We start from the raw sequence: 18048 nt of genomic DNA, 5'->3' as shown, positions 1-18048 counted from the left end.
TTTCAGTACTTCGATATTAAAACAATAAATTTAGCAAAGTTTGTACTATATTTGGTTTATTTATAAAATAAATAAATAAAAAATGTAACAAATATACTGTCATTTAAATATGTTCATTTTGAAAATACAGAAACTATATTATTACTTATATAGGCTACTATTATTTTACCCAAAATACATAGTTCCGTCAAAGGATCAGCCAAATTAGTGCTGAGCTGAATTTTTGTGCCATCTAGTGGTTTAAAAGAGAATAAAGTCAAACGCGCCTTCAGCCCCGTTGTACCCTATTTCTTGTCTATAAAGCATAATCAATAATGTTATAATGATTTTAATCAACACCAAAAATAGTTAGGCCTATTTCTTATAGGCTATATAATGCTTATATCAGATCATTAGAACCTCTACGTTGCTGTTCATCATTGAAAACGGCTTTACTAAACAACCTGGAGTGCCATCGCCCATTTTGTGAATATGCATGAGGCGTAATTATCATAATAAGGTAGTGCTGAATAGAGAGCTCTACAATGCAATTCTTACTAGTAAGAATCGCCATTGTAGAGCTCTACAATTATGTTTTTACTAGTAAGAATTCCAATTGCAGAGCTCTCTAATTCAGTTCTACTAGTAACAATTGAATTAGAGAGCTCTGCAATTGCATTCTTACTAGTAAAAATTCAATTAGAGAGCTCTCTAATACAATTGTTACTAGTAAGAATTCAAATTAGAGAGCTCTTTAATGCAATTCTTACTAGTAACAATTGAATTACAGAGCTCTCTAAATCAAGTATAGATCTCTCTAATTCAATTGTTACTAGTAAGAATTCCAATTAGAGAGCTCTCTAATCCAATTATTACTAGTAACAATTACAATTGGAGAGCTCTCTAATTCAGTTGTCACTAGTAAGAATGCAGTTGCAGAGCTCTCTAATTCAATTACAGAGCTCTGCAATTATACATATCTTTAATGTGTTTTTTTTACTAGTAAAAATTGAATTAGAGAGCTCTGCAATTGCATTTTTACTAGTAAAAATTGAATTAGAGAGCTCTAATTGTATTTGTTACTAGTAATAATTGGATTGGAGAGCTCTCTAATTGTAATTGTTACTAGTAAGAATCGAATTTGAGAGCTCTCTATTGTAATTGTTACTTGTAAGAATTGAATTTGAGAGCTCTCTATTGTGATTGTTACTAGTAAGAATTGAATTTGAGAGCTCTCTATTGTGATTGTTACTAGTAAGAATCGAATTTGAGAGCTCTCTATTGTAATTGTTACTAGTAAGAATTCAGTTGTAGAGCTCTGTAACTTAAAATGAATGGAAGTCAATGGAGACATATGACTAGTAAAAATTCATTTGCAGAGCTCTCTGATTGTAATTGTTACTAGTAAGAACTGAATTAAAGAGCTCTAATTTAAATTCTTACTAGTGATAATTGAATTATAGAGCTCTCTAATTACAATTTTTACTAGTAATAATTGAATTAGAGAGCTCTCTAATCATAATTGTTACTAGTAAGAATTTAATTATAGAGCTCTCTAATTGAATTCTTACTAGTAAAAATGCAATTACGACGAGTAACACTGGGAACAATTTAAGCTAAAACAGCTTGCCATACTAGATCAGATGCATACTGTATGCATTAGTGAGTGTGGTGGTGCTTATAGGGTGTTGCTCTAGGACGGGTATGAGGCTGGGAGGGAAAAATCACAGTATACTTACAAAAAAAAACAAAAAAACTAGACTACACCACTGCTATCATGAGAAAAGCAGAATAAAATAAGAATCAAGTTCAAACTGACAATTCTCACTACATAGCCTAATATGACTTTTGGTTTGGTTAATGTACTTGTATGAGCAATTTAATTAATTACAAAACAAGTACATATTCACTCTCTACAAGCCAGGCTAATTGAGTAAAAAACTTACTGCATCCCTGACATGGGTCAGACCTGAAATATTTAAACTTCTGCGGCTAGACTGGATGTGATGTATTCTAACCAAAACTGAGTAGGGAATTAGAATTACCAATATTTTTCCACTCTAACGTTATTCTGTAAACACCATTTTTGTAAAATGTCAGTTATCAATAATTATGGCAGAAATAATTTTATAATTATTAATGTTGATTGGCTCTATAAAGTCTGCTGTTTTTATTTTATACGTATTGAGGGTCATTGTTGTGCAAATATATTCATACATGCATTAAAATCATTCCTTATTGTGAATAAGCCGAAAGTAACAGATGCTTATTTTTGCAGCGTAAATTCATAGATAAGATTTCAAATGGCATTTAGACCACTGAACTAGGAAACATGCCCAGTTTCCAAAAAAAAAAAAAAAAAAGTCACCTTAACCCTAAATTACATTACTTCAAAGCATGATTTTTAACTGAAGAACCTATTGAAATCAGCAAAAACTGGCTACTCGTACACTTTGTCCCACTGTTCTTTTTCCATTCCAAGTGTAACTTTTTCCATTTATAGTAAGTGAGCTTTTGTGGTAATTGACATCATGCCCCAAAAGACTGTCTTGATGTCCAATTTCATAACCAAACCCAGCCTATGCTGTAATTTGAAAAGACACATTCCCCTTGGGACCATTTTAGTCTTGAGAAAGAAAACCCATTTTAAGACAGTGAAACCATTGAATAAGAGCTTTATTTGAAATATTACAACATATAAAAACCTACATAGAATTTATACCACTGTCTCAGTGGATAATTGCAAATACACGGTTAAAACCACATTTAGAAATTGATAAAACATCACATAATGGCACTGCACAGACTGTCCATAGAAATGCCACTGAAGCGGCCGGGCTCCAGACCAGCTTATGAAAAATGGAATGAGTTTAATGGGTTGATGCATCACACACTCCCAAACACGATGCAAATGTGCTACGGTTTTATGAAGAGATGGCTTTAGTCGCAAACCTCCATCTTCTCCTGCTTTACTGGCTCTGAGAGAAAGGATGTTGAACAAGAGATTAAACATTGTTTTTAATTAAGTACTTCTGTCACTATGACAAATAAAAACACACCTGTAGCATTCTCCCTCATCCTCTCCTGCACACACCTCTTGATTTCCAGGCCAATGGCTTTGGAGAGAGGTGGAGGCACAGCATTACCAACCTGAGAAATACGCAGACATTGATCAGTTTTACTTTAAATTTACTTTTCACAAGATGAGAAATTAAAGGCTTCAGCACAGGGAGCATACCTGTCTGTGTTTGTCCAGGATGTTGCCGAAGAAGCGATAGGTGTCTGGGAAGCCCTGGGAGCGCGCACATTCCCTGACACTCACCACACGGTGCTGCTCAGGGTGGAGGACGCGTCCCTGGGGAAGAAAAACACCTTAATAAACGGCCACCACAACAGGGCCAAACTTCGTATTTAACGCAACCTTGGCAAGACCACAAAACAGTAATACTGTCAAGTTTCTAATAGTGTTTAATGATTTTCATGTTTTAAAAATGTAATGCTGAAAATTCAATTAAATTGTAATGCTTTGACTTTCATTACTCCAGTCTTCAGTGTCACATGATCCTTCAGAAATCATTCTAATATGCTGATTTGATGCTCAAGATACATTATCAATGTTGAAAGCAGTTGTGCTACTTAATACATGGAAACCATTGTGTTTTAAGATTCTTTGAATAGAAAATTCAAAAACTTAGATTTGTTTTTTTAAACCTAAAAAAACCTAATGTCACTTTATTCAGAAGGGATGCAAATTGATGAAACTGATCAGAAGTATTTATAAAAAAAAAAAAAATAAATAAATAAATAATAAATAAAAATAAAAAAAATTGTAAGCCACAGTTCAAAAGTTTAGGGACAGCAAGTTTTTTTTGGTTCATGTTTTAATATTAAATAAAATCAAGTCTCTTCATGTCATGACAGGTTAGCATATGAAGGCAATACCTGTTTTCCCATAGGCTCAGGATTGGTCACCGTAGTGCTGAAGAATCCGTCCCATTCCAGGCGGCCGTACAGACCAGCCCAGTGATTGTGGCGGTTACCCGTGTGAGGCAGACACCAGGGAATCAATGTGTTGAACTGCCTGTCTGCAGGGTCACATGGCTTTCCTATTGCAACAAGACAGTAACTAAGTCAGGATTTCCATTCATTTAAAGATATATAAAAAATAAATAAATAAAAAAAAAAGCTCCAACTTATTGAATTACAGACCCTCAGCACAGGAACACACTCCTCTCAAAGCACCAGTGCCACTGCGGCCATTCTTTTTGTCGGAGTGGGTGTAGCGAAGCTTTTTTGTGGTGGTGCCGTCCCGCAGCCGCACCTCAATATTAGGCAGATCCCTCCAGTCAGAACCAGGAGCCAGAGGAATGTGGCGCATGCGGGCCGCGACCAGGGCGCTCATGTCCTACAACACCACAAAATCCAATTATTAACCTGCTCAGCTTGTGGTTTAAGCTATGGCGCCTTCTGAAAGTGTGCTAAATTAGGTCTTGCAAGAGAAGACTAAAGTGAGCTCTTCTAGTATCTAACCCTTAACTTGTATGCCTGACAAAGTCTCTCTACAACTGTAGTTTTGGTCCAAGTTCATTAATTTTTGTTGCTTATTTTTGCATTTGACATTGGTTTAAAACTACACTGTAAGTATTGTTACTTTTTTCGAAGGGTCAAAAGACAAGTTAATGCCGACAGCACCAGAGAAGGACTGACCTTACAGATGTGGTCCCTGAGGATGGGCTGGTACTGAGAGCCACGAATGTGTCTCTGGAACCAGGACTGTGGCTCGCCATTGTAGGAGATCTCCAGAGCTGCAGCTCCGTTACGGATCTCAGGGAGGTCGGACATTGTGTCCCGCACTGTGATGGTGCGATAAACACCCCCATTTCCACTGGAGAACAAGTGTAAGATTATTATAGAAAACTGGAGAATTTACTAAAAGGTGACACCACCACTAGTGCTCACAAATGCGTACCGAGTCACATTGCTGACGTATTTCTTTTCGTCAACCACCACACTAAGAGAACATGCCCGTGGGGCAAACACATGCAGGGGTTCAGGGTAACGGGGCAGCTTTTCACCCGGGGCGGCAGCCAGGATGATCGCCCTGCGTCGGGTCTGGGCCACCCCATACTGCCCAGCCTGCAGAAGAATTAAGAGTATGAGGCATTTAAGTTTAAATGTGCACTCAGAAATCCTTTGCTCAGGTGTTTTACCCCTAAAGAATAGGTCATCAATTTACTACAACAAATAACTTGCCTGTAGCACACCAAAGGTACACTGGTATCCCATGCGCACCAGACAGCGCAGTGTCAGTTTCAGGACCATGGAGCGCTTGAATGACACAAAGTTCCTCACATTCTCCAGCAGGAAGAACTTGGGTCTGTAGTAGTCACAGTAACTGAAAGAATGATACACACAAATGGTAAAAATCCAGCTGCTGCATTTCTCCAAATACGCAAAGCCTCATTTTACAGTGAGACTCGTCGTGCTGACCTCAGATAAGAGACAACCAGAGAGTTCTTGAACTTTGAGTATGTGCGTGAGTTGAAGCGGTTCATTCCACTGAAACCTTGGCAGGGCGGCCCACCACAGAGCATCTCCACGTCACCCTTCTGTGGCAGCTTCTGTCCAAGAGAGTTGGTCTTCTCTCCGGACATCACCAGCTTCAAAAGGACATTGCAGTCCTCTGTGAAAACTGTGGTGCCTGGATTGTTCAGCCTGAAGGCCTGAGCGGCAGGATCCCACATCTCTATGGCCCAATGAGTCTCTGAGATACCTGGTATTTGGGAAAGGATCAATGTAAGATACATATAAATACAACAGTTCCATAAACGGGTTTTGCATAGAAGCCCAACCTGCTTGATGGAAACCCTCAGACAGACCACCACAGCCAGAGAACACATCCAGTGTGCGCAGTTTGGGGACTGTCGGCTCTTGCGGCTCCTGATCCGGCGATTCCTGTGAGGCTGCTTTACCCTTCCCTTTACCTGCAGACAACCACAATGCACAAACAATTAGGCTGTAACTTCCCCTCCACCCCCACTCTTAACTCAGTTATCGTCCTTGTTGTGAACAGCAATTTACACTCAAAGTTACCTTTCCCCTTTCCTTTCCCTTTGCCCTTATGCGTAGCTGATCGGGCATGATTGGGAGGATCCTCAAAGCTCTTACTCCTGGCATTATAAGCCTAAAGAAAACAAACTGTCAAACAACAGAAACACCAAGTGGCTAAAAGTTTCACAAATTTGCTTCATTGAAAATTAACACATTGGTAAAGGGAACACATTCACCCTTAACTACAACTTTTGCCTCAAACTCTTAATTTACTGGCTTAGTTAGTAAGGTGGTTGTTGTAGCATTTAAGTTTAGGTATGAGTAGGATTTTAGGGATGTAGAATAAGGTCATGCAGAATAGGGCATTAAAATGTGCTTTAAGTACTAATAAACAGCCAATATGCAAGCCATTTAGCAACTAGCTAAAAGTGAGAATTGTTCCCCATAATCAAGTGTTTCATTAGTGGGTCAACACCACACCACCACCAATTTGCTCTTTAACACTCATCCCTCATCCTTACCTCTAGGAAATAAAAGCGATCAGGTCCTTTGCTTGAATAGTCCTGCACAGTTTCCACGAGATCCTCTGCATACTCGACACGACAGCGGCCCAGCACCTCCGCCATGTTCACGGTCGCCTCTTCATCACTCCAATAGAGCTTGTTTATGTCAGAGTGGTAGGCACCTTTTGGTCCTTTATGAGTGTTTTCAGGCCTGAAAGTAATGGTCATGGAGGGGGGAGAAAAAATAAATAAATAATATATATATATATATATATATAAATATATATATATATTTTTTTTTTCCCCAGGTCAGTTTAAAATGTACAACATTAGTGGAAACTGGAAGGAAATTGTTTCTTGAAGTACAACCTTTAAAAGCAGCTCCAGTGGTTAACATGCTGGAGTAGAGCTGCACGATTTTGGATAAATTGAGAATCACAATTTTAGTGATTCTCAATTTAGAGATTGTGATTGAGCAGACAAACTAAACATTTACTAGAGGTTCTGACAAAATGTTAATTGCTGCAGTCTAAATTCAAGTCAATTAAACTTAAGAAAAAAAATAGTTTGAATGAATGATTCAATGAGTCACTCAATACTTCACTTTTCATTACTAGATGATTTAGAGTTTGAACAAATCCCTTGAAAAAATGATTCTGTAAATACATTTTCTAGCAGTCAGCTGTTGCCGCAATGTAAATGTGACCATTACGGCGCACTACTGTAGACAGTTTATATCTAAAATATAAACTTATCCCAAGGACTTGTGATAATTTGAATATTTGTAACCGACACAACAATACCATGATGTTCAAAAGACTGTAAAAAGAATGTTCCGGTGTGATTGTCAAACATCCATGGGTGTTTGAATTGAGATTGCGATCTTTTAACGATTAATCATGCAGCTCTATGCTAGAGGATGAAAATGTGTCACCTGTAGAACTTATAGAGGCGCAGTTTGATCTCGTTTGTGTCTGGCTTTCCATTGCTGCGCTTGTTGCAAAAGATTTCTTTGATGCGGCCAATGCGGAAGGGCTCTGGAGCATCCAGGTTTGAGCCCTTTATATAATCAGAGGACTTTCTGTAGTATTCTGGGTAAAGATCCTCATCAACATCATCTTTTCTGTGAGAACGCTTCACTGGGCTTGCAGCCTTCACCCTGAGAGAGAAAACATACATTTAATGAAACTTTCAACCTCAAGACATCTTAAGGCTTTAAAAAAAAAAAAAAAAAAAAAAAAAAAAAAACCTTACGCAAAATTAAAGGCCTCAGGGGGTAGATAGACACTGTCTCCTACTTTGTACTGCTCCCCCTTCAGGCTCGCCAACCCATAGAAGACTTTAGAGTCACTCTCCTCATCCTCCAGGGGCTCATAAGCATGAGGCACATCTTGAGCCTCTCGTTCCTTAATCCTGGTGCAGCTGGCACAGAACCTGCCATAAAACATGCATTAAAGTGCATGTAAATAAACAAAAACAAGCCACAGGGAAGGAAAGATTCAAAAGCATCACTCACTTATACTTGCAGTCCTCTGATGGCGTGACGCTGGGAGGCGTCTCAAAGCGAGCAAAATCACCTTCATACCAGAGCTGATAAAAGAAGCTTTTGCCATCATCTTCGATGACTTTGATGTCATCGATCATTCCACCCTGAAGGCAAGAATATATTAAAACCTCTGCCCAGCTCGTTACAGACACAAATGTAGCTCAGAATTTAGCATCCGTACCTCCATGAACCAGTTTTCAGATGGAGCCTTGTAGAGGACGTTGACCTTGCCATGGACAAAACTCAGCTGCATGTCTTCACACTCATCCACAAGGAAGAGCTCAAGAGGGTCAGATGACTCTCCAAGCACAGTATCGGTGCCACGGCAGAACCAGTGGGCGTGAAACATCTTCTCACCATCCTCCCACAATGCCGTAATCCTACAATCAAAAAAAACCGCTGGCTTATTTAAAGGCAATAAAGATGGTGGCAATAAAGTTGGTGCCAATAAAAAGTGTATTTGGTTTAACCTCCTCACAAAGAACCCAAGTTTGCGTCGATAAAGGTTACCTGGCCAAGTAGAGAGGGTGTGACGGGTCATCAGGGCTGACAGACACGCAATCTCCCACCTCCACCACCTCATTCTCCACACGCACTTTCATGTAGTATTCTTTCCTTCCCACAGTCTGAAAGGAAAAGATCAATACTTTAAGTCCTGAAAGTGGACATCCAGGTTCTCACTGTAAGTGAATATTCACATACCTTGATGGGCTCTCCCACCCAGCTGATTTTATTCTTGGTCTGTTTCTTTTTCTTGGCCTGAGACATTTTCTTTGTCTCTTTAAGAAGTGGCAACACATCCTCCTCATCCATATTCTCATCATCCTCAGCTTCTTTCACTGCCAGGTTGGGACATCTGGACAAGAGAAAAGACACCCATTTAGCTTTAACTTGGCAAACAAATCCAAAGCCATAGAGCTGGATAACACACTGGCAGGAAATAAAGAGCTTCCTAAAAAGGTTATGCTTTTCTCATTTTGTAAGACACTAATACTAATAAAGAGCAGACTCTTGCACTGAACAGATCTGGAACAAAATGTCAATAAATGAGGCATTACACATCTAGAAAGAGTAGCAAAGACAGGAGGAGAGAGCATGGCAAGATCAGCCTCATAGGCAGGAGTCATGTTAGAAAAAGAAAACAAGCTCTGACCATCAACTGATGCTGGTCTCATTTCACATCACATGGAAACAATACTACATTTCTGCCAAGCAGAATCATTACATAACTATAAAGACTGCCCAGAGAAAGCATACCTCCTCTTCTGACAGGCCTGTTTACTTCTACCACTGCCACCAAACTTGATCATATCCTTACAGGCTGAACACTTGCCGCAATCTGGTGCTTGACACACCTGAAAGATGATACAAATGGGATGATACCAGTCTTATCACATTTGCCATTTCCATCCACCTATATACGCGCATTTTGGGATGTTGCATTTATTTAAAAAATAAAATAAAAAAACCCGCGTATAGAAAGGGCAAGATGTGCATAAATTCTAAAAATGTGCATAAAACGTATAAGCTCAACTGAGTCAGATAAATTTATGCGATATGAACATGCAAACTACGATGGAAACTTTTACCGAAGAAATTCCTTGCATCAAAACATCAAAAAGATGTGACTGCGATGGAACAGCATTACTGGACCAACCAGCAAACCGATCTCGCCGCACAGCATCTGAAATGCTGTTTTGGTCACTCTGTAATGCCTGAGCAAAGTCTGTCATTAAAGTGGTTTGGTAAAATTCCCTCCCAGAAGCACCTCACTCCAATGTGTTCACAAACACCATCTGAATGCAAGATAACGGAGTGTGCAGAGGAAACAAACGCTGTCATGAGGCGCAAGTCACTTATACACAAAATTATTTACAGTGGCTTCTACTGCAGCAACTTCCCTTTTTCTTAGTGATATTTAGCATCAGTTTATCAGGAAGCAACGATTTTGTTCTCTTCAACTCACTGGATGGAAACGCCGCTTTATTTGATATTATCCAAATTTGCGCACAAGTTCAATTCGCAACTTTGGATGGAAACAGCCATTGACATTGCAGGTCTAATTTGTTTGCAATAAAAGGCAATTTGTGGACAACCTACCTCACAGACACCACACCGGTGTCTCTTCACACCACCTCCATCCTTATTGTTCTGGTCAATTTGATCAGAGAAAAACGTGTCAAAGATCTGGTAGACCAGTTTAGTGGTGGTGGCTTTAGTCGGCCCCTTGCTGTCCTTCTCAATCTTGGTGGGATGACGAATGGCTTGTCTTCTGGCTGCTCTCCTGAAGGGGGGGGACAAAGTGCAATGAGAATCAAATAGACTAAAATGTGTTTCACAAAAGCCACTAACAGCCAAGCAAAAATAGAGCCATGCATGTAATATGTACGGAGGTCACAATACACTGAATGGATTGACAGTTTGTCAAGACTGGGTGATGCAAATTTATCATTATTTCAAAGATCTGTGCAGATCAGCTCTGTTCTTTACAGAAAAAGACATTCAGTTCTTTCAGAGGCTGAGTTTCTCCAAATGGGAAGCTTGTAAAGTCAAACAATGGGAGTGCAAATTAACATCTGTTATGCAGAGCCATGCTTAGTTGGGGGGGAAAGAGGGCTATGGAAAATATTCTTGTTCTCATCACCCACCCCTTTCAGCTAGTAAAGTAGTTTACCACCAACACAGACTATTGCAGTTGAGCGTATGGGAACAGAGAAAAACCAAACCACACACTCTGCAGAAACATCAGGTCTTACATACCAGTACAGCTGCCTGCTGCGTTAGGGAAGGTTAGAGGATCATTAGAAACATGAGGTGATCACGGAACAAGCACGAGTGAATCCCAACAAACTACTGAATGTTTAGAGTCTACTGTAGCTTTCAAGGAGTACTTCACCCAAAAATGAAATTAAAACTGAAGTCACTGATGGGCAAACATTAAATTAATCAGTTCTTAAGAAATACGCAGATATCCACCACCTCTGTTCAGGGTGAAATGAGCCATTTTAAATTTTATGTAAGAGCAGAGTTTCAGGCTAGTTTAACAGGTTTTAATAGTAAAAATCATGCCCTTGCTCTCTGGGTGTCAGCATTTGGCTATTATATCAGTCAACCATTACTCAATGATCACACCAAAGCATCCAAAAGACTAAACTCACCTCTTTCCCAAAGTAACACCAGCCAGCTTGATCAAGTCTCGCATACAGGGCGTGACGATGATGGGCTGCTCATCTGAGTCTCCAGCCTCATCATAGCTCTCCACCTGCTCCACCACAAACTGGGCATGGCGCAGCAGCGTGTCTTCAGTGAAGCGGTTGAAGTTGAGCCCAGCAGGCGGAACAGTAGTCTAAAAGACATGGATGAACACATCACTGCTTCTGAGGGGACAAGAGACATACACAGAGCTTCAACATTTCAATCAGCTCACCTCAATTTTGTTAAGCAGATCTTCATATGTGGCGTCCTGGTTTTTCTGGAGAAACTCAACCACAATCTTGCTCATGTAGATCTTCTCCTGCATCAGAGCAAAAATGAGAGAGTACTCCTCACTGGGGTCCATTAGGATGTAGTCAGCAAAAGCTGTGGAGGAAAAATAAGACTGGTTGGACGCTGCATGGTGAAGTTTGACTAGAAGTTACTTTATGAAACATTTACCTGTTGTGAAGCCAATTAAAGCTTTCTCCCCACCATCAAAACCAGTGATCCACCAAGCATTGATGGGACCAAGCTTCTTGGCAGGAACCCCACCTGAAGAGGACAATTGGAATCAATTTTTCCCCATCTACACTCAAGTTTAAAATTTGCAAAATAAATTTAGCAAGGTCTTTATTGTAAAGAAACTTGGGACATACCATCCATGCATGGGTTGTCATCGTAGATGGGCTTAACGGCACAGCTGAAGTACAGTTCCACATTTTTCTCAATGAGGCCAGAGTCAAACGGACACAGGTGCCCATGCTTGTCATACACGCTGTGAATGAGGATTACCACAGTCAAATCATTGGGGAAATAAAGAAGGATGCATCAAACTGAACATTGCTTGTGTTTATCACCTGAAGTTAGTGATCTTGTGCTGAGGCAGTTCGTCATAGCTTTCAAAACCATCCTCATTTGCATCAAAGAGGGAAAGACGCTCATCGGTCAACATCTCTGGTTCATCCAACTACCAATGACAATATATACAATTTTAAAGTGTTGCAAAGGCACTAATATAGCAACTTTAAATTTGAGATACAGATGTGAACCATTGTTTTTTTTTTTTTTTTTTTTTTTTTTTTTTAAACATCCAATTAAAAAAATGAAACTGCAGTTGTAATAGCAGTATCCAAACAGCTCCAAGTGTAAAAAAATATGCTCACAGCATCATCAGGATCTCCCTGGAAGAACTTGAGGTCTGAATCATCCAGATACTGTCTGCAGTCGGCACATTTCGGTGGAGGGGTCTAAAATGCAGATTAATGAGATTAATTTTGTGCATTAAAAATCATGCAGCAGCATAAATGGGGAAGGAAATGAGGAATCTCACCTTGGCTGTGGACACAGGCTTGATTTTGCCATTAGTGGCATTCTCAGTGTCAGGCCTGAGAGAGAGAGGATAAAAAATTAACCTCATACGTGCATTACATATGGAGAATGGCTGTTTTGTTCATTTGCAGAGAACTCACTTCTCAGCTTCTGTTTTAAGGCGTTTCTCTTCACGGACCTTGACAAAGAGAAAAGCAGCTGTTAAAATATCTCTTTTGTGGACTTATTAAAAAGGCATTAACTTGCCATAAAACAACCTTACCTCCTCTGTAATATCTTCCTCAGTCTTAACTTCTGCGTCACCATTTGTGGCTTCACCATTTAACTCATCAGACTTGCGTTTTGGGCTGTTGGAGGGGGGTACAACACCATACATTTATAAGAGTAAAGTGACTAAACCTAATACAAATTCAAATTTATTATTTTAACTGCTCAAGCACAAATCTGGCATTTCACAGGCCACAAATTTAAACCCGATTTGCACAAAAGAACACCATTAGAGTATTAAATTGTCGACTTACACTCTAGAGAACATTGACAGGATGGTTGGCTGTTTCCCAGAGTTCCGTGTAACCCTGGTACTGGCTGGAGATTCTGTGGGGGTAGGAAAAACAGCCTTTAATAAAAACATTAAACACTACATCCAGCACACAATGTAGAGATGCAGCCATATGGAGGGCAATTAACAGCTGTAAATCCGTGCAACTCACTCTTGGGCTCAGAGTCTGCTTTACTGCGACGGCCACCCCTTCCCTTCGGGGCGCTGGGAGACTTTATAGCATCTCCTTCCTCCTGAGTATCCATGGCTCCGTCCTGCTCACCATTGTCTTTGTGAGATCCGTTTTCAGCGAAGCCGTTTGAATGTCCGTTCTGCTCCACTCCATCATCCACCTTGACAACTCCCAAAGCTTTCTTCAGTATGGCCTTCACCTCCGATGTGTAAACCTCCTAAACAGAGACACTCAGGTTAGAGCTCAAGTCGTCATAACTAGACGGGAGAATTGAAAGGGCAGAGTAAACTCACAGTGGAAAGCTCTGAGCTCTTTAACTTTTCCTCAAGGATTTTGAGCTGGTCCTGAGTATCGGTGAGCAGGAACTCCTGCAGTAACCTGAGCTTTTCCTTTACACAATCCTAGACAAAGAAAGAAAAAGTGCTGTTAAGTTACAGAAATGCTAAAGAAACTCCACAAGGGACTGGGTTGGGGAGAAAAAATAAAAAATCCTCAATTTAATCATTCTCATTTGGATGAAACAATATTGATTCTTAAATCCCCCAAAAATGATTTGTAGTCTGTGCTGTTTTCAGTTGATGTGTGAACAAATGCAAACTTTTTTAATGTGCATCAAATTCAATAAATCACAATAAGCTTTGTGACCTGACACGAAACAGTCTTGGCTTTCAAACTGTCAATTTATGAAATTCAAATATTGCTGACAGATCAGTGCAAGCACCTCAGTTCAAGAGGCTTATGAATGGATCATCTAGGTCTTTACTAGATATAGCACAAAAAGCTTTGTCTAGTAACATTAACCTCAGAAAAGGCCTCCATCCATAGCTTGATAGTCAGCTATAGTTAGCATTTTGCTAAATATATGCACTATATTACATATACAATTGTTTTTACTTAAAACTGTGGTTGTCAACTTGTTTCCATGATGATCTCAAACATTAAATATTGATTTTTTTTTTTTTTTTTTTTTTTTAAACTTATTGTTAAAATGTGAATCGGAGAAACAATCATGTCAAACTTATTACAAGTGTTGGGGAAAATTATTTTAAAAAGTAATGCATTGCATAAAAAAAAAAAAAAAAAAAAAAAAAAAAAAAGTAAATTGCATTACTTAGTTACTTTTTATGAGAAGTAACGCGTTACATTACTTTTGCGTTTTTCTCACCTGGGCTTGCATGTTTAATTTAATACAATTATTGCAGGTTTGCATAAAATTCTGAGATTACATTTCACTGTTTTTATTAACTTTGAGGAAAACTGAATGTTTGTGTGTAAGTGAGATGAGTAAATGCATGTTTACATTTAGTCTACAACTACAATAACCGTCACGATCACACTGCACACACAACACCTCTGGGACAGGAGAGCTGTCAGTCAATAAAACGTGCAAACAGTGACATGCGTTACTTATTTGAAAAAGTAACTTAGATATTTTGCTGTAAATTGAAAGTACTTTACTAGTTTACTTGAAAAAGTAATCAGATTACATTCAAGTTACTTATGCGTTACCCCCAACACTGATTGTAACATTACTACAATAAAAACTGCATTGTGTAAATTAAATGTTTGTATACAAATCAGTTGACTATAACCTCTAATATTATAGTAATCAGATTTGGGTTAATGCATTACTAATTAATTACTGTACTTTAATTACTTTGCCCTTGAAAAGAGAGATTATCCATCATTTCTGTAACTTCATTACTTCTGATGTTATTGCATTAAATGTATATAGACTATACAACTATATATAAATCAATAAAGGATTTATCAATTTAACATCTAATGTTACATTTATCTTTTTAAACAACCTTCTCCCTTAAATACTTTGGTCAGTTTAAGAAATATTTACACAATTTTATATTACTTATTTGAAAATTAAAAGCAGTTTCATATCTATTCTTGTATTGTTCAACTGGGAGATATGATATTTAGAAAGTAATAAGTAACGAAACACTTAATACTTATTAAAAGAGAGCAATTAGTACAGTAATCCAATTACACTGCTGAAGATGTAGTTAGTACTTTAGATTACTTTTTTGATAGCAATGTACCAACTGACTGGGTTTCCCATATAGTTTTCAGACACAGCATTGGTTCAGTTTTTCTTCCTTGAGAAATTGACCATATATGATTGACCATTTGATTTTGAAATCTGAAAACACTCCAGGAGGCTGCAATGAAAAACCCTCACCTCATCTGACAAACTGTCTCCACCTTCATCCAGCACCTGAAGCCTGGGAACATGAAGGTAAACATCTCATTAACATTGCGCCACAGATCTCCACCCACTTTGACACACATCAAAATGACTTGACACACACTTAACATTTTAAATTACATTTTAATCGTTAATGTTTAGTCTTAACAATGCGGTTTTAACACCAGCTGATATGTTCTCCTCAACACAGACGCTAGAAATGGGATGACTCAAGTAAACAACCACGCGCGCATGCAGACAGTGCGCATTTTGATACCACTTCAGATGATATTGACATGAGTAAACTTCACGAAATGCAGCTGAATTCAGTAGGTATGGGTCTAATGACTTGCAGTGATTGAGTAGAGGGAGACAGGAGGCGGGCAGGGCTTCCCTCGCACACATGTGTATTTGGCGCCAAATGCAGTCAGACTGACACCTGCGAGTCAAATCGAGTCAAAACAACCAGCCGCCGCCTGCATTACCCACTAAACGCGAGCTGATGGCAGGTAGAGAGCATTTGTAGCACGGCTAAATGCTAACTAGAGTAAAAAAACAAACCGTTACGCTTTTAAATCTTCAAACGGCAAGTACTACAGCGGCTGTTGTGACGTGATCAATGTGTAACGAGTCGCGAGGAAAGCGCGCGAACGAGCAAACTATCACATTCAGTCTATCATTATAGTTGCTTTAAACAAACAGCACCGTACCGTTCTTTGACATCCTCTGGCAGAGACAATGAGGTCCTGGTAGGCATTTCAAGTTCGAGTTTGAGCAAAGAAAATTACTATTTAAAAAACACGATTTAAAACAACAACAGATAAAAGCGGTTATTAAAATCTGACAGTGCCAACAGCAGCGCGCGCTAGAGGGGCTCAACGGGCTTTATGATTTGTCGCTAGCAGCTGGGAAATACGCGCGGGCCGCTTTTTCGCGCGGAAACGCGAGTTGGACGCTACCACTAATTCAAAGCACGGGAGGGTAAGGTGTCAAATAAGTTGTGCGTTTCTGTTTTGTTTTTCAAAGATTCAGATACAGTCTTGTGAGTATATGAAAAGCATATTAGTATTATGGAATATGTAGTTTAAAAGTGAAGAAATATTAAATCGTATGCTGTTTTCAAGGATTATTTTAATGTGCACCCCTTCTACTGCTTCAGAACACGCGACCGATATAGGACGTACCACATTTTGACTTGCCTCAGGGGTGCAAATTTCGCTCATTTCATTACATCCAATGTAAATATTTAATTACTGCCAGTGTCGAATAGAAATCTGAAACCAAGATTGATTTTTTTTTTTCAATTAAGTTTATATATCTAGTATGTGTTTAATTTACAATGCTCAAATGTTTCATAAAGAATACAAAGGATCTTCAAACAAACAGATAAACACGTAAGTATAAATAAATAAATGCAGTACACAGTCCTGTGAAATAAAAGTAGCCTAAAATCAATATGAAATAATAAAACTGTTAAAGACATTCATTAACAGCATTTCCTGTATGTTGCATGTTGCTCAAATGTATTGTAATATTCATATTTATATTGAATATTATATCTATAATAATATATATCTATATGTAATAATGAAATAAGTTACTTTTTTTTTTTTTTTTAAGTTACTTGTTATTTTAAAAGTTGTAAATTTTTTAGATCATTTTATTTTGGTCTAAGTAGTCACCTACTCCTGTCACCACACTGCCAACCACAACAATCTGACAAAATCATTCATAGTTTGATCAGCCCTATGCTCATATTAAGGCAATCTTCGTTTATCCTACAGATGGCGCAATAGGCCAGTACATTCATTGACATATCAGTTAGAATCTTTTCTTTGGCTGGCCACAAGGTGACACTCTTGTACAGCAGTTGTAGTTACTGCTTTGGATGCATGTCTTCCCAGAATAAATGTGTTCTCACATATGCCGGGTGGAGTGGGAGTAGAGAATGAACACTAATCACACAGAATGCACTGAAAAAAACTCTATATGTTTGCAGCTGTTTAAGCATGGCTGATGTCACTTCCTGCTAACTCTTGGCCATATTCCCGGTTGTGCTATCTCCCAGGGTGGGTTGCTGCTGTTCCCACCCAGGAATTCTGGATGTTTGACAACAACCAGGCCAGACCATCTTTAAGCCCACTCACTCAGTCAGGGTTCACAATCTTTTTTTTTTTTTTTTTTTTTTAGCTAAAAGTAGCCGCAGCTTATGGTCATGCCGTCCCAGCCGCTGGCCTCCCGGGCACCCCTTTCCCATAATGCCATTCCCATTGATCTCGTCATACTCCCCCTTTCCTATAAAAGCCTTTGGCTAAACATCTGCACTCCCACAAAACCTTGAAACTGGCACTTATTGGACTGTCAGAAATCAAGACCAGCAGTTGGGCAATGTTGTTAGCAAACAGATTCATGTCATAGCGAGTCTGGCCTTAACCATGTTCGTGCATGTTAGCATTTAGTTTCTCTTTTTTATTGTCTCTTTAGATTTCTGTAATATGTGGGATAAAGCTCTTG

General features: G+C 38.9%; 1 protein-coding gene across 1 annotated transcript; it reads right to left on the bottom strand.

The window, feature by feature from the left end:
* Window positions 1–2637: 2637 nt before the first annotated feature.
* dnmt1 (DNA (cytosine-5-)-methyltransferase 1) lies at window positions 2638–16486 on the bottom strand. Its single transcript, XM_051888280.1, has 34 exons — window positions 16245–16486; window positions 15529–15571; window positions 13628–13735; window positions 13314–13551; window positions 13125–13197; window positions 12866–12950; window positions 12744–12781; window positions 12605–12659; window positions 12438–12521; window positions 12132–12241; window positions 11931–12049; window positions 11734–11826; window positions 11507–11658; window positions 11238–11425; window positions 10180–10363; window positions 9337–9434; window positions 8782–8935; window positions 8590–8705; window positions 8261–8459; window positions 8050–8183; window positions 7788–7967; window positions 7468–7692; window positions 6552–6744; window positions 6073–6163; window positions 5832–5963; window positions 5470–5752; window positions 5233–5374; window positions 4949–5115; window positions 4687–4864; window positions 4189–4384; window positions 3922–4085; window positions 3218–3334; window positions 3039–3129; window positions 2638–2957 (listed from the first exon to the last, which is right to left on the bottom strand). The coding sequence occupies exons 1-34, from the start codon at window positions 16289–16291 to the stop codon at window positions 2920–2922; spliced, it is 4515 nt and encodes a 1504-aa protein (XP_051744240.1). The 5' UTR covers window positions 16292–16486; the 3' UTR covers window positions 2638–2919.
* Window positions 16487–18048: the final 1562 nt, after the last annotated feature.

Source organism: Ctenopharyngodon idella, chromosome 3, assembly GCF_019924925.1.
Source record: "Ctenopharyngodon idella isolate HZGC_01 chromosome 3, HZGC01, whole genome shotgun sequence".
Lineage (NCBI taxonomy): Eukaryota > Metazoa > Chordata > Actinopteri > Cypriniformes > Xenocyprididae > Ctenopharyngodon > Ctenopharyngodon idella.
Note: the sequence above shows the minus strand (reverse complement) of the source record. Positions and strands in the feature narration are given on the sequence as shown.

Excerpts from the sequence above, each read along its gene's own strand:
- dnmt1 (XM_051888280.1), bottom strand. The coding sequence starts at position 16,291 with ATGCCTACCAGGACCTCATTGTCTCTGCCAGAGGATGTCAAAGAACG. Across the intron at positions 12,050-12,131 it reads CACAAGATCACTAACTTCAG|CGTGTATGACAAGCATGGGC; the intron begins GTGATAAACACA and ends CCTCATTCACAG. Across the intron at positions 7,693-7,787 it reads CCTGAGGCCTTTAATTTTGC|GGTGAAGGCTGCAAGCCCAG; the intron begins GTAAGGTTTTTT and ends TTTCTCTCTCAG.